Below are 16,612 nucleotides of genomic sequence, written 5' to 3'. Positions count from 1 at the left end.
TGGAACATCAGACTTGATATAGGACAATTAAGCAACTGAAATAATCTCCTCTGACTTCCAGTATGCTGCAGAGTATCACAGAAGCTACCCCCTACTTAGCACTCCTCAGAGCATACCTAGAATAATCTGTCCCGTTTTGGGCTTCCAAGTAAAAGAGAGATGTTGATAAACTGGAGTGAGTTGAGTGGACAGCCACAAAGATGGTCAGGGATGAGAGCACTTGCCCTTGAGGAGACATTGAGGGAGCTGGGCTTGTTCAGCCTGTGGCAGGCTTAGAGGGGACATAATAGCAACTCTCCAGTGCTTGTGAGGAGGTTGTTATGAAGAGGGAGCCAGGCTCTTCACAACGGTGCAGTGGTGGGCAAGAGACAAAGCGAGACAAGGTAGGTGCTAACTGAATAGAAGAAAACCCTTTCTCACCACAAGGCCAACCAAGCACAGGTTGTCCAGAGAGACTATTCAGTCTCCATCCTTGGAGGTTTTGCAAGATGAGACTAGATAAAGCCCTGAGTAACCTGGTCTGACCTCAAGAGCTGCCCATGCTCTGAGCAGGAGGTTGGGCCAGAGATGTCTTCAGGTCTCTTCCTGTGAAGCGACGATCACAGATGCTCATGAGTGATCATAGTTCATGGCCTTTTACCAGCCCAACGAGTATGACATGCCTCGCTCTCCAAAACGCCAAAAAACGATGCCAAAGGCAGAGACCGCGCTATACCGGGAAGCTGCCACCACCTCTGCTCACCCCCGTGCACAGCCCTCCCGGCGTGCGGGTCGCGCCTGAGGACGGCAGCAGCAGACAGTGCCTCCCGGGGAGCCGGGGTCCGGTCTCTCTCGGGGCACCCTGCCCGCGGCTCACAGCCAGGCACAGCCCCTCACCACCCCCGCTCGCTGCCTCACCGCAGGCGCCCCCTGAAACTTTCCCCGCAGCCTGCGCACGCTCTGCCTCCCCGCCGGGGGAAAACGCGCTCTCGCTCCCTCCGTGCCGCGGGGACGGGGAGGCGGGCAGCCTGCCTCCCTCCTCCCCCCGGCTCCGGCTCGCCCGCCCGCGGAAGCCTCGCCGAGGCTCCCGCATTGCACCGCCGCGCCGTGCCGTGGCTGTGCCGTGTGCGGGGCTCGGCGCTGCCCACCCGCGCCCCGTGCCCGGCTGGCGCTATGAGCGCCGGCGAGGCGAAGGAGTATCTGGCCCGCAGGGAGATCCCGCAGCTTTTCGAGGTAGGCGAGGCGGGGGGTGGGGAGCGTCTTCCCGCCCCGTCGGGGGGTGCTCTGCAATGGGACGCCGCGGCGCGCAGCGGGCTGAAGGTGGCTCGAAGGACGGAGCAGCCAGAGGAGGCTGCGGCGCGCGTATCTTGCGCGGGGAGCCGCGCCGCGGAGAGCTGGCCCCCACCCCGGGCCGGGGGGCGCTGCCGGGCGACCGCGGCTCCTGGGGCCGCCCAGCAGCACCCGGCGGGCTGGGGTGGGAGCTGCCGGCTGCGGAGCCGGCGGCGTAGCGGCCGCTGGTGCCCACCTGCCGTGAGCCTCCGCGGGCGCGCAGGCAGCCGGGCGGCCGCGCCCCTCCGCGGCGCTGCGGGCGGCCGCCTCTGCCCTCGGTCAGCCGCCTCTGCCCTCGGTCAGCCGCCTGGGGAGGGAGCGAACTTGGGTGCCCGCAGGGCAGAGGACCCGCGGGGACGCGCTGCCGAGGAGTTCAGGTGGGGGTACCGTTCAGGTTTACTCCAGGTTTTCGTCGGTCTGGGAGAAAAAAAAAACCACAACTGTTCAGTGAGGTTTTGTTTAGCTTCCTACAAGTTACCTGCTGATAATGGTTGATAGTTACTGCTCTGTGAAATGTGGAGATTTTTTTTTTTCCGAATCAGACATCCTGCCATCTATACAAAACACACACACACAGAGAAATATATGTATTTTCCCCGGTCTGTTCTGAGGCTAGGCATTTTCTTATGTATTTGAAAATTACAGGACATAGACCATGCTAATGGTTTACTAACACGTTTAGAATGTGAAAGGTTTAACAAGAGATGCAAACAAAACTGTTCTACTGTAGAGGCTGAGAGCTTGAGCTAGCAATTTTTAAAAAATGGCGCATGTCTTCTGGAAAAATATATGACTAGTTGCTGTGATCGGTTAAGTAGTATAATAAGGGCAGAGATACATACAAATTGTATCCTATTTTTATAAATACAAATGTGTGTAAATAATTATTGTATAAACTGTAGATAACAAATAACTGAGCAAATCCTGAATTGGAGCTATTTATGTTTATTCCTAATATCAACTGTGACCCTCAAGTTTATTTGCACAGAAATTAGGAAAAGCACAAAGGAGCAGAAATCATCCTGAAAGGCATTTATTATTAAGGGAAGGTTGGATGCAGTTGGCTTGTGGAGAGGTGAGATGATGACTTATGTATCACTTTGTCAAGGAAAATCAATTACCATGCGTCAGAGGAGGGCCTGGCATTCCTGCTGCCACGGTCCCCATAATGCCCATAGGTATGATGGGTGCAGAATTAATACTGTAGACAGGGGTTTTCTAATGGCTGGGAATTTCTGGTCAATTAAATCTGGAAGCACCTATGAACTCGGGTTTGGGTTTTTTTCCCAATACTGATCAAGATGATGTTTTGAGTATTTCTTGTGATTTTTAATTTTTTTTTTTTGTTATTTGTGTAGGTGTTGACTCAAGAATATGGATAAGATACTTGTGGGTGCACTGGTCTTTAAGGAAAAGATACGTTTCAGTCATCTAATAGGCTACACAGAACATGTAACTTTTGGGGCTATCTAGCTTGTGCATTGCTCTGCATATATTTGCCACTGGTAGTTCTAAGAAAAATGTAGGGAACGGTTTTACTATTTTCAGTTTTTATTACAGTGCAAGCAGACAAATATAAAGACATAGCCACGAGCTTCCTGTTCTGAATCATTTTTGTGACACTGGCAAACCAAAATCATACAATTTTTGCAGGCCTAACTCTCACGCATTGGCTTGAAATGCTGATTCTGAATATGGGGTTTCTCTGTGTAAAGTAAAATTCAAAGTAAAAGTGCTTGTTTTTTCCTGGCGTCTATCATTATAGTGTGTATTTCTGATCTTACATTGCAGAGTCTGTTGAATGGATTAATGTGTTACAAACCCGATGACCCAATTGAATATTTGGAAAGCTGTTTGCAGAAAGTAAAAGAACTTGGAGGGACAGAAAAAGTGAAATGGGACACTTTTGTCAGCCCAGAAAAGAAGACCCTGCCTCCACTCAATGGAGGACAATCCAGGAGGTCTTTTTTCAGGAATGGTAATGTATTAAGTATAAAAATGATTGTATTTCTTGTGCTGTGGGTGGTTTTACATCCACCACTGAATTATTTTATACTCACTTCTATAGCAGATCATGCCTCATACTGATTTTCCTTAGGTAGAGCACTCAAGGATTCTCTTTCCTTGCATTTTGGCATTTGTTTTTCTCCTCCCATAACGGATGTTGTGCAGGAGAGGAAATTGTGATCATTTTGCAGCCTAATGATAAATGTTTGCTGCGTAAATGTTTGTTTAACACATTAGTGGAGAGATCTCTCGTATCCTACCTAAAATATTTGCAAAGATAGGGGCAAAGTTGACTCAGTGCACTTGGTTTATTTGTAGTTGGTCCTTAGGGATGACGTACATAATAACTTCAATGCAGTTACTCTAGGTTGTTTTCCTAGTTTATATTGGACCTATATGATAATTTACTAAATACAATGTAAATGCTAAACACTTAGAAAAAGATGCGTCTCGTAAAATCTAAGCAAATGTCATACCAATACCTGTAATTATTTTATTTGTAATGTTAACAAAGAGTAATTAGCTCATCTTTCAGTTGCCATAGTTATTCTTCCTTGCCATCCAGCATTTCATTAAACTAATTGTCAAGAATACTATCTCTGTCTCTGTGTAAAACATGTATCACCAAAAGAGTTCTGCTTAATAGCCCAGGTTACCTGCACAATACAACACTTTTCTTCTCAGGGGCCACTGCTGAGCTCTGGGTGCTATGGGCAGATTTTCACAGAAAAGCTGACATGGTTGTAAAGACACACCAAAGAAAATTTACAGTTTAATAAATCAGCTAAATAGAGGCAAGGAATATTTAATATAGTAACAGCAAGCGCATTGTAAAATTAAGAGATATTTATACTTTATTATACTTATTTAAATCTGTGTAGACAATGGATTTTGAGTTTTCTGTGTATTTCCACAATTTCCAGTTTATCTTACTATTTTACAGTGATGCCTGATAATTCTAACTTCCCATACCGACGGTATGACCGACTCCCTCCAATCCAACAGTTTTCAATAGAAAGTGACACCGACCTCTCTGAAACTGCAGAGCTAATTGAGGAGTATGATGTGTTTGATCCTGCAAGACCTCGACCAAAAATCATCCTTGTCATAGGTATGAAGGCGGAGTCATTTTGGCAAGATTTTATCTTTGTTACTTTGCCTTTTTATTTGTACTGCACATACACTGAATGCCTATATGTATTTAAATACAATTTTTCCATCTGCTGTAGCAAGTGGTGCAGCCCAATTAGAGTGTATCAGAAAGTGGAATTGTTAGTGCTGAGGATAATGCATCCCAACTGTAAGCATTTTAGGGGTTACAGTGAGCACCTGTGGTCATGTTCTGTAGACTGGATGCCTGTTAGCAGCAGGAGAGCTTATGGTTTGCTTATGGAGCACATCTGCCTGTTTGGTTTAATCTAAAATGAACCCGACTCATGCATTTCAGAACAGCTTCACCATGTGAACCAAAGTGCTCTTCCAAAGTGTGCTCTGGATCTGAACTAAAACACTATTGTAGATGTAGTCAAAACTGGTCACAAAAAAGGATATTTAAAAATATTGCATAAGCCAGCTCAAAAAGGTGATAGGGAACTGTTGTCCTCCACATTTAGAACCTTGAAAACTGATCGGTATGTCCAGCTGGAGTGAGCGTACATGGTCACTAGACCATTGCATTAATAAATTAATCCCTAGATCTATTTGGTGAATGAATCCTGTGCCATCTTCAGGGAGAGTGAGCGATCAGTTAGCATTAGTTAATTGTGCTTTCTCCCCACGTTCTCTCTTGTGTGCTGTTTAGTGTCCTTTCTAAGCAGCTCGTACTTTCCAGCCTCAGACAAGCATATACTGCTTATTAAGAAATCACTGCAGTTTTAAGTCTAAATCAACATTTTATCTGTTTCTGAATTTAAGTTCTTTGAATTAGTTTCCTTGTCATCTGGGATAGTTGTCTTTTGTATTTTTACCACCAGGACTAATTCTCTAATTCTCTGGACTGTTTAAATAGTTACAGCACAGATGCCAGGTGATGGAGAATCGCATTTTTAGTCTATAAAGCCTGATTCATATTAAAGAGAGATATTGCTTCCATAACAGAGAATAGAATGTAGTATAGTAAAAGAGAATAGAAACGTCTTCTCTGTATTATAGAGTGGGATCTCTAAGATCAGCATGTCCTCTAGGCTCTGCATCCTGCAGTTCTCAGAAATGTGATATTGCAATATATTGAAAACAGAAAACCAGGCATTTTTCTAGATATTTGTGGTGTGCCAAAAGAATTGCTTAGGCATTTGAATTTTCTTAATCTTTTGTTTCGGAATTGCAAATCTCCACATACAAATCTCTCCATGCACCGTTGAACTATAAAGCTTGCATTAGATGGAGAAATAACACATGCCTTTCTTTCATCTTAATTAATTAGCTAGCCTTCCTTTTCATAAAGGAGAAAAACTGTCTCCTTTTCAGTAACTGCAGAAGGCTCTTAATGCATTGAAATCCATGTAGCTCTTTTGCAGTAGAGTGACGAATGAAGGTTTGATCTAGGGGAAATAAAGAGAGATTGACTTTCACCTCTGGAACTGAGTGCCAGGGTATTTGAAGTTAAATCCTTGAACGCCAGCATATAGTGCACAGACCATGGATTTTACAGAGCTTTTCTTTCCCCCCATTATTTAGGGAACATTATAAACATTCAACAAAGGCTATTTCAGGTTTATTTTCTGAGTTTCTCTGAATCTGTCTATTATAGTGTGATCTGATAGAAATACAATTTGTCCAAATTTGTACAGTGTCAAGAAAATTTCTTCCAATTTCAACTTTCTATTGAGAAAGCACATAAAAACACACACCAGGAAGAATAAAAGAATAACTAATACACTGAATGAAAGAGAAAAAATGAATAAAAGTGTACTATTAATTTCAAGAGACAAATATTGTGCACAAAAAATATGTTGCATATTTTTCAGTTTGCATAAAATGTGAAAACTTCAGTTAAGCAAGCTATTTATGTCTAACTAGCGATAACTAACCATACTGCCTAGCTCAGATGGCACTGGTCCCATTCGTTATTGGGGACTGAAATGAATAGAAGTTAAAGACCTGTCTTCTGCTTCACATATTAGGTGAACTTTTATTTAATAATACATTATCCCAAGATCTTTTTAATGCTTCCATAAAGGTTTTTACAACTTCTTTGCTTTATGAAATCTATCATCCTTATAATGAACTAGGTAGCTCCAAGGCAAAAGAGAACTCACGTATAAAGGTGGGGATTTTGTTCTTTTTCTGTGTTTGCAGAAAAGTCTTCTGGTGAAATGTAAAGCTACAAAGCTGCAAAGTGAGTATATCACTGGATGTTAGAAAAATCAGATGGAAACAACCAAGGTAGCACGCATCTGAATCTGCAAAATTAAGTTTCTGAGGCATTATAACACTAGGAAACTAGATTGGGTTTAAAAATGTGCTTCCTAACATATTTTGACAAACACATTTTTACGATTGATACAGCCTGAATACAAAGATCTTAAAAAATAAATTACCTCGTGTCCTTAGCCCCATAGTTCAGTATGTTTTTAAACTGCATTTAATTAAAATATTAGTTAATATTAAAAGAACATGTTTTCCTTTTATAATCAAAGTTTGATGGATAGATCAAAGATAGTGCTGTCAGCAGTCAGCTGGCCCATTGATTTGTTAAATCCAGTCCCACAGCTAGACTTTAAAATCAAGTCTTTTCAGAAATCTTATTATTACATGAATTTATTTTGAATTTACAACATATAAGCAAAATTGAAATTTTGAACTCCCAGTGACAGAACTAGATTAAACCCACTGCTTTAATAAAACTTTTTGGGCATACAAATCTTCACTTGAAACCAATTGGCAAATGTAATTTCAGATGCAACAAATGTTCCCTAGTCTAGACGTCTTCTGAGAAATATGTAAAATAATCACGCTTTTCTTGAATAATGTATAATCCTAGAATAAGTGAAAAGAATGAAAAACAAAAGTGATTTGATTTTCCTTTCTTGTGAACAGTTTGTCAGTATGATTTATGAAAGAGTCAGGAATGGATACATAGTTCAATAAATTATAATGATTTGCTGTGGGAAGTAATTTTGTCCTATCGCTTTTCTCTTATTTTATTACCTGAATGTTTCCTCTTAGATTGTAAATGGATAATCCCAGTTTGTCGTAAAGGGATATTTTTGGATTGAGAAAAACAAAGTATATGAGAAGTTTATGAGCATTAAAGCTCATTACCTTTTTCTGCTTGCAAATCTAGATTGAAAGAACAGAAGTGCTGAAATACACTTTTTTTTCCCTCCGTCTCTTTAATGGCAAAGCAAAGCTCTCCCTAGCAGGAGGGTAAAGTCTATCTACTCGGTTTCAGAAAGTTATTTTCAGCTATTTTATGGTTTTACAGAGACTGATATTTTTTCAAGTAACAGTTCTGTTTTTCTGGCATCTTTTGTATCTCAGCTGGAATAGGGATGCTATTGTCGTTGTTGTGAAATTTTCTGTTTCTAATTTTCTGCATGTTACCTATATATGTTTTGCATCTTTATTGTTTCTGGGGTGCAACATAGTCTGTTTCAAACTTGTCCTGAGTCTCCAGGGAAATAAACTGAATTTCCTTTCTTGGAAGTTTTGTATCTGCAGGAATTAAGCACAGCATTGGCGCCAGTATGTTTTATAAACCCTTTGATCCAAAGCACAGTCACAACGTACCACACTTGTTTTCCAGTATTGCCAGTAGATAAAGCCACATAAATTCATAGTTATAAATGCTACATGTATGTATAAACACACACATATGTATGATACATTAGTTATATGTTATGCTCATTAGATTGCAGTATGTGGCTTTATAGAGAAAGACAGGGTTGCTTATGGAAATCTTTACACAGAGTGAGTAGACATTGCAGTAACAAGTAATAATCCTGCTGTTCATTCACCTGCAAAATCTGTTCCATACAAACTGGAGTAATCATTGAACAATTAACTGCACTTCTTTGTGCTGTTGTTTTCGTCTACGTAAGAAAAAAAGACACTGGGGATCAGTTACTCCAAACCTACTATCATTCTAATTACCAAGAGCCTGTATTAAACTGTAAACTGCATGGAATTACCTTGTTTGAACATTTGTATCAGGTACATTTTTGATACAGGAGTGAAACACAATGTAAGGTTTAGTGAAATGCATTTGTCATGGGGAAGGCTAAGCGTGCCATCAAAGGGAGCGGGGAGAGCTAAAGCAGAATTGCTTTGTAGCTACTTTAGTGGAGGACATGATTCCTAGTATATCAGATGCTTGCGTATCTACAAAAGGGAAACATCCTTTATTCTAATGAAGATGATAGCTAAACTGTCTATGAAAGAAAGAGTTCAAGCTGAAAAACTAAGCCCATCTAGATCACCTAGAAGAACTGAAATGGAAGAACAGCTGTAAAACCTAACATAATCTGCTGAAAGAAGAGAGAAAGCACGTGCCTTCTTAGGAGAGAAACAGCAAGTTGACTGAATGAGGGAAAAATATTTTTCAGTTGTAACCTTACTGTACAGAGATAAGATATAATTTTTCTTTCATTTCTTTGCTTGTGTGTTTTATGAACGTCTGTAGCTGTATTGACTGGTGGGATGTTATAGATAAGTGCTTATATTTGCATGTTAACCTGGCTTGATTTAAGAATTTTTTAAACTAACTGGATAATGATAAAGCCTTTTTTTTCCCAAGGGTATAACTAAACTGTGGGCAGGGTGTGGGAACACCTTAACAATACGCAAGTTTCCCTGTGCATTCTCTTCAAATGGGTGCCAATCTGAGTTGCAAAGGCCAGGTGGAGAGTTACCATCACAGCGTCAGGGGTACAGAAGTGTTCCTAGTGACTACTGCTGACACTGAAAGCTCTCTGACATCTAATATTGGGGCACAGGTTTGAACCTGGTTACACAGAGAGTGTCATAACCGTATATGAAGCAGTATTGTAAATATTATCGTACAGTCAAATCTCTACTAATTATATAAATGCCTAAAAGCTACTTATGGGAATAATACAGATAATATAAGAACGAGTTATGTGATTACTAACAAGAAGCTCTTTGTATTCATATTTACTTCCATTGCATTGCTGTATTTTTTAAACTTTGTAGAAAACATGTACTATATTTTTAATAAATCTTAATTCTTTGTCTGTTGAAATAAAGTTCAATGTTCTCACACACAATTCCCCAAAATATAGCTACTTAGTGTTGGGAATTAATATCAAAGCATTTGGTTTTGTTTTGCTTTGTTATGCTATTCAGTAATGTATACTTTTCTATATATAAATGTTTATTTTTATCAAAACAATTCTGTATTTTTACATGCTGGATTCCAGTTTCTCTGTTTTTTGCATCATAATGTGCACTTTTAGTTCAGACAAAGTCTGAGGTTTTTTTTACATGCATTCTTGCTTCTGCTGTCCAGCTGACCTTCACTTCAGCATTCCCGGCTATGTAATGTAGCTGTTTTCTGCAATTTTGATACCTGTTCCCCCTGTGCTATATTGAAGGGTCTCTTTATTCTTCAAGTTGTCCAGCAAGCTGAACCTAACAAATTGCTTCTCTATCAGATGCTCTAAGCATCAATACCAGAAGTATGTGTGGCTCAATAGAAGACCTCGTACCAAATCACTATGGAAACATCTCAGCTGATTATTTAATATTTTTCTGTATTTTAAAATTAGAAAACCTCAGAAACTCATGCAAGCATATTTAGGAGCAGATTTTATTAGTTCCATTTCATGACTAGTCCATGAATTTCATTGGCTGAATTTCATTGGCTTATTTATCCAAGTATGATTCTTTCTGACATGAATATGCTTCAGACTATCTGGCTCTGTCTTTGGATTCACAGAGTTTAAGAAGGGACCAGTTCGTTTGCCTCTTCCTCTACTACAAATCAAGTAAAATTCCTTTCCAGGAACAGCTTTAAAACGAGGTCAAGCCTAAAAGACCATGTTTGGTTTTAATTCACAAGTAGATTTGTATTTTTTTTTTTTTTTACTTCATTTTACAAACTGTTGCCTTCATGATCAGTTAGATGAGACCCATATCTAAATGGCTGGTAACAAGTCACGCAACTGCAAGATTTGCTCTAATAACGGTTGGAAAATTGGTGCCAACAGCAAACACTTCATATGTGATTGGGTACTTCAGATGAAAGTTTAATTTAATGTTTTGCTTATAATTATCAATAGGTGGCCCAGGAAGTGGTAAAGGAACACAGAGTCTGAAAATAGCAGAACGTTATGGATTTAACTACATATCAGTTGGTGAATTGTTAAGGAAGAAGATCCATAGCACAAGCAGCAACAGAAAATGGAGTCTGATTGCCAAAATAATTACTACTGGAGAACTGGCCCCTCAGGTACAGCATATCCTGTGTTACTGTTTACTTTTGAAGAATTTGTACATGCTGTGTTAATGTACGCCATCAAGAAAACCTCATTTACAATATTAAATAAAAAACTTCTTTTCTCTGTGGAAGGAAACAACCATAACTGAGATAAAGCAGAGATTAATGCAGATCCCTGATGAAGAGGGTATAGTGATTGATGGATTTCCCAGAGATGTTGCCCAGGCAATCTCCTTTGAGGACCAAGTAAGAGATTTTTTTTATTCTTAAAATAACTTACATATCTCTACAATAGTTAAGCTTCTTGAAATCATCAGTAGGTTTCCAAGAAAGACTAGATGTTATTTCTAACTGAGCATTGCTCTTTAAATCTTTGCAAATACGTAATTACAGGTTGACAAAAGGTTATTCTTTTGGTTTACCTTATATTACTTCTGTCTTAGTAGTGAAAATCCTCTCAAGATGAAGAAGAAAATAACATCAAATCTAACAATTAATGTTTTTTGTACCTTAGTGATTTAGAAAGGGGGAAGACACTATATTTCCATATCTATTTGTTCTATTTAATCTACATTAAGCAAAACATACTTAAATCAATGCATACCTTCACAATGCTTTTAATCTCAAGTTTATTACAGTACATTAAAAAGACTGGAATAACATAAGGGTTAAAACTGCCCATGTTTTGCAAGTTTTTGCAAACCAGAAATTATGCTCTTTTTTTAGAAATTTAGATCATTTTGGTTGTTCTAAACTAAAGTTCTAAGGTTTAGTCAGCTAAAACTGTATTCCCGAGTTCTATTCACATGTTGTTTTCATGTGTGTATTTTAAACTAATCTAAAAATACTTAAATTCAGTGGAAAAACAAACAGCTTATGTCTTTTTCTGATCAAGTGCTGTTAACATACAGTTATGGTCACCAGGAAAGGTTGCAGTTTCAGTGCTGAGTTTTTAGAGTGCCCTTCATGCAGAGCATTTCGAAGTCCTTCACAATTGCTGGTGTACTACCATTTCTGTACTTTGAATTCTAAGTGGCACTGCCAAGACAGAAGTAACAAAAGAAAGCAGCTAATGAAGCATTTCATTAGTGTGCTTTTATAAGGTATTATTCTGGGCAAAATTTAGGAGACTGAATTGAGGAAATTAAAGGAAACAGACAAAATAGTTATTACAAAAAATAGCCAATGACTGCCAGCTATATCTCCTTATAATTAACAAAAGAGGAGATTGACTATTTTATAAATGAAACAGCAGAAATTTAGGCTTAATGGTCATTTCCTCCCCTCATTTTTTTGTCCAGTGTATTGTGTGATAGTGTGACTTGAGTGCATTTCTTGGTGCTATAATTTGTGCTGATGTTGTGTTTGATGAAAGAATGGGGGATGTGGAACTGGAAGAACTAACAGGAGTTAAATTAAGTGCTTCGAGTTATCCTAGGGTCAGATTCTCTTTCTACAAAGGAAAACTAGTTCAACAACACTTGAGCACCCATCATAGGGTCAGTTAGTAATACCACTAAGTCCAGGAGGACTCAGGCGATACTGTGCGTAAAAGGGGAGAAAGATGGACACTGTGTTTCCCATATGTCTGAACCCTCCCTTTGCACCACTCTAATATGCTTTTATAGTGTTTCCTCATTTAACTTGAAATATTCCCCTTTGCCAGCCTGGTTGTTGACTATAGAAAACTACGTGGAAAAAAGACTAATAGAATGACAGATGATAAAAATCCTAACTTTGGTTCCTTTTTAGTATGTACTATTGCTTCAAGGATGATGTAGATTGGTCTCTAATTATTTTTTTAGAGAAAAGAGAGGATGGATTTAGTCATTTTAGACCTGACTATATTCTCAGAGCGTTCCTTTGTTTTCAGTTTTATGGGATTTGCTAAATCATATTCCTCAAGCCCTGATTCTGCCTGAAAGATAGATGACCATATGAGTCTCAAAAAATCCCAGAGCCCTTCATATAGGGGCACCTTTCAGTCTTATCTGTTCTAAAATAAATATGGGAAAGGAAAGAAGGAATCATAGAGCTTTTATAGGAGCATAGGAAAGAAAATTTGGTCTGTTTAGGCTCCCTCTTTTTCACCTTTCTTTGTAGCTGAACTCTTATATGAGCATATCTAAGGCCATGGAAATAAATGTATAAAGGATGTACATATTTCAAAGTATAACATCTGTTTAATCCAGTAGGATACGTTCAGTGTTTTATCTTGGCTTTATATTTTAAAGAAATAAAATACGTTCGTTATTTCTTTAAAATTCCGTTTAGTAAGCCATAAGGCTACACACATAAGAAGGAAGATCTTGTGGTAAGGAAAGGGGACTATCAGCAGACGTGGCACCCCTTTTCCTTCACAGAACGAGGCTGACAGTAATCCATGGCATGTCAGGTTATTTACATTAAACGTGCTAACATTTTTAAGGCACTTGGGGATCCTTCAATGGGAAGTGCAATTGAGTTGTGGAGAATTCAGTAATTAACTGTTGTGATAATTTGTGTAGGTCTGCAATGAAAGATGCTATGGGTGTTTTCCACAGCTTAGAAATGTTATAGCTTTCTTGCTAGCAGTGTGTAGAGGAAGAGAACAGAATTGTTCTCATAAGTCAAAAGTGACAAGATAAGAAATAATTAGTTGAAATTTCAGCAGCGAAAGTTTTGATTAAATAGGAAGACACTTTATAATTAGAAGATCTATTAAGCAATGGAACATCCTTCTGAAGAAAATGGTGAAATCCCACAAAATGTAAGTAGTCAAATCACATTATTCTGTAATACGTATGCCTTATTCTTACAAAGACATCCCTGTAGAACGCTGAGATCTGTTGATAAAAAGTTCTGAATAAGAACTATTCTTATTGTTATCATTCATTTTGTCATGGGTGAATACTTATTCTTACACACAATCCCTTTAAGACCATTACATGCTTATGTACCTGAAAACAGCAGGAGAGGTTGTATGACACAAGCCATTTTAAAGGTTACATTTAGGGGAACTACCAAAAGATGCATGAAGTAGGAGTTACTATTTATTTAACTGTTTTCCCTCATTCGTGATCCCTTCACAGCTATTAATTGTTTTGATTACAAGGGTTCTAAAATGCTATTGTGTTCTTTTGAACAGTGACTTTACATTGTTATTTGTTCCATAAAGCAGCTAGGACACGTTTGAGTTTAATGATGTAAATTAAAATAGTGATGGTATGTTTGTGTAAAGGTAAATAGAATATGCTGGCTTTCTCGGTTCTTTCAGCCATATAGGGTATAGAGTAGATGCCAGTGAGAGGAGTAAGCAGCAGGAGCGAGGGTGACTGTTCATTTATCCTTTGTCATTCAAGTGTGATGGGATGGGTATTCACTTGTAGTCCCATGGAAGCTTGAAATAAACAAAGCAGCATTCATTTTAGAAGCAGCATTTTCCACTGTATAGCCTTTCTCCTTTGCCCTTGTTTACGCAGATGGAAACAAACTCCAAGAATATATGTAATAATACCAAAAATAAATTGTGGGGGGAGAATGTGAAGGACAAGTTATTAAACTGAATGGAAATAGAGATGAGTAATACAAGATATTGAAAGAATATGTAAGGCTGAAACTGAACATGAACAAATGTGAGGAAAATAGTCTATAAACCAAACAGGCTACAAAAACCTAGATCATTATAGGTCAAGAAAGCATGTCTGGTCTTTATTAATCATAAGAAGTCTATATCGTTTTGTTACCCATATGTTGTTCCTCTTTGTGAGGCGTGATGCAGTGGAGTCAAGAAAGTATGTGGACCCAATGTCACATAAAGGGCCAGGAAGTCAAAACTTGGACTGTGTGTGAACTGGACACAGTAGTCAGTGAAAGATGGACCAAGAGAGAGCCTGTACGGTTTTTGGTCTAAGCCACATTGTCTGCCCTTTCTCCACTAGTGCACGTTGTGGACAGTAGGTGATGAACAACTGAAAGGCAAAGCACAAAGGGCATAAAATCTGTCTTGCTCCCAAACACTAACACTATAGTTCCCTGAATGCTGTTTACTGAACCTTTTTGTATCTATTATTACATGGCTTTCACCAGTAAGAACTGTGCTGAGTTATTGTAAAGGTAAACTGATTTATATTGGAAATGGTTCACACATGTAACACATTATTTATGCTAAAGTAATCCCTTCAGTTTTATGGCTCACATAACTTATTGAGATTTGACATTATCTGAGGTTTCATCATCTCTTCATTTTGTGAAGAAATTAAATGGATACACATATGTCTGAACTCTAGTTGCAATACGTGTCCTGCATCATATTCTAGTATAGCAATACACAATGATAATGAATTCTTGTTGAACTTAACTTCTGATTGCTGTTGGTACTACCAGCACATTTTTATCCCTTTGACTAATCCAGAAGCTGAACTTTTCTCTGGGGAAAAATGTTATTTTTAGTAAACGAGTCAAAGCAAACCAACTTACACTAACATTCCCAAACATAGGTATAGCTAAAAGATGACGATTTCTTCCTTATTATGTTGCCAGACTCTTGTAAGTTCTCAACGTGTTGCTAGGCAGAATTGTATTAAAACACATTGCATCTCCATGACTAAACTGCTGAGATAAAGCACAATGTATCATTTGCATCACTCACAGTATTTCTCTTTCTGCTCACATCTAGAAACCAGAAGTAACAAACATAGCTTCTAAGCAATAATGTCAATCTGGAATAAGTGGATTAAAAAGCACTTCACACATCTGAGGAATTTTACATTTGAATTAAAGTTTTTTTTTCCCCTCTCTTTTATTGACTTTCGTTAATATCACTGTTCCTATCATGCATATATTATGAGCAGGAAAGAAGTCTTTGAAATGGCATCAGTGATGTTCTCAGATTTTCAGCAGTGCTTGCCAACCAGCAGCAGCTCTGCCATTCTGGTCACTTACTTACACTAGCTTCATTCCTTAATGGTCAGCTACTCATTGCAGACTCATTGCAGCCTGTGAGAACTCATAGCCATGAGCACTGCATTTTTTTCTGAGTTTCTCTCAGTTTTCTCTGAACTTCTTATCTGAGTTGAAACAAGGCCTGTATTTTTCTCTTTGAAGACTGAATACATGACCTATAACTTCTCTCATTGTACATCTTGGGTTGTTGCCAAATCCTGACTCTTCCATTTCTTAATTGCAGAAAGCAGAGTCAATACTGCCAACACTTTTGATAGCGGTACTTTTAATAAAGCCCTGAAGTCATGTGACTATGAGAATCTCAGCTCTCACTTTAAAACAAAGTTTCAAGCAGTCATGGTTGTGGAGAAAAAATGAAAACATCTCTGCTCTTGTGAGACCCCACCTGGAGTACAGCATCCAGCTCTGGGGGCCCCAATGTAAGAAGGACATGGACCTGTTGGAACGAGTCCAGAGGAGGGCCACAAAGATGATCAGAGGGCTGGAGCACCTCTCCTATGAAGACAGACTGAGAGAGTTGGGGCTGTTCAGCCTGGAGAAGAGAAGGCTCCGGGGAGACCTTCTAGCAGCCTTCCAGTACCTGAAGGGGCCTACAGGAAAGCGGGAGAGGGGCTTTTTACGAGGGCAGGTAGTGATAGGACAAGGGGTGATGGTTTTAAACTGAAAGAGGGTAGATTTAGATTAGATATTAGGAAGAAATTCTTTACTGTGAGGGTGGTGAGACACTGGAACAGGTTGCCCCAAGAAGCTGTGGATGCCCCCTCCCTGGAAGTGTTCAAGGCCAGGTTGGATGGGGCCTTGAGCAACCTGGTCTAGTGGAAGGTGTCCCTGCCCGTGGCAGGGGGGTTGGAACTAGATGATCTTTAAGGTCCCTTCCAACCCAAACCATTCTATGATTCTATGAGTTTTAATGTCTTAAAAGCAAACAGAACTTCCAGTTTATGTATTTGTTTT

The 16,612-nt window shown here is 39.2% G+C and overlaps 1 protein-coding gene across 1 annotated transcript in view; it reads left to right on the top strand.

Annotated features, from left to right (window-relative positions):
- The first annotated feature begins 1,091 nt into the window (after nucleotides 1-1,091).
- The window catches only part of AK5 (adenylate kinase 5), a 95,588-nt gene continuing 80,067 nt past the window's right edge, over nucleotides 1,092-16,612 (top strand). The window contains exons 1-5 of the mRNA XM_068406123.1: nucleotides 1,092-1,212; nucleotides 3,100-3,286; nucleotides 4,259-4,426; nucleotides 10,557-10,726; nucleotides 10,847-10,960. Coding sequence (XP_068262224.1) covers nucleotides 1,153-1,212; nucleotides 3,100-3,286; nucleotides 4,259-4,426; nucleotides 10,557-10,726; nucleotides 10,847-10,960 — 699 coding nt within the window. The 5' untranslated portion in view covers nucleotides 1,092-1,152. The remainder of the gene's footprint in view (nucleotides 1,213-3,099; nucleotides 3,287-4,258; nucleotides 4,427-10,556; nucleotides 10,727-10,846; nucleotides 10,961-16,612) is intronic.

Source organism: Nyctibius grandis, chromosome 8, assembly GCF_013368605.1.
Source record: "Nyctibius grandis isolate bNycGra1 chromosome 8, bNycGra1.pri, whole genome shotgun sequence".
NCBI classification, from domain to species: Eukaryota; Metazoa; Chordata; class Aves; order Nyctibiiformes; family Nyctibiidae; genus Nyctibius; species Nyctibius grandis.
This window is presented reverse-complemented; position numbering and strand designations above follow the sequence as displayed.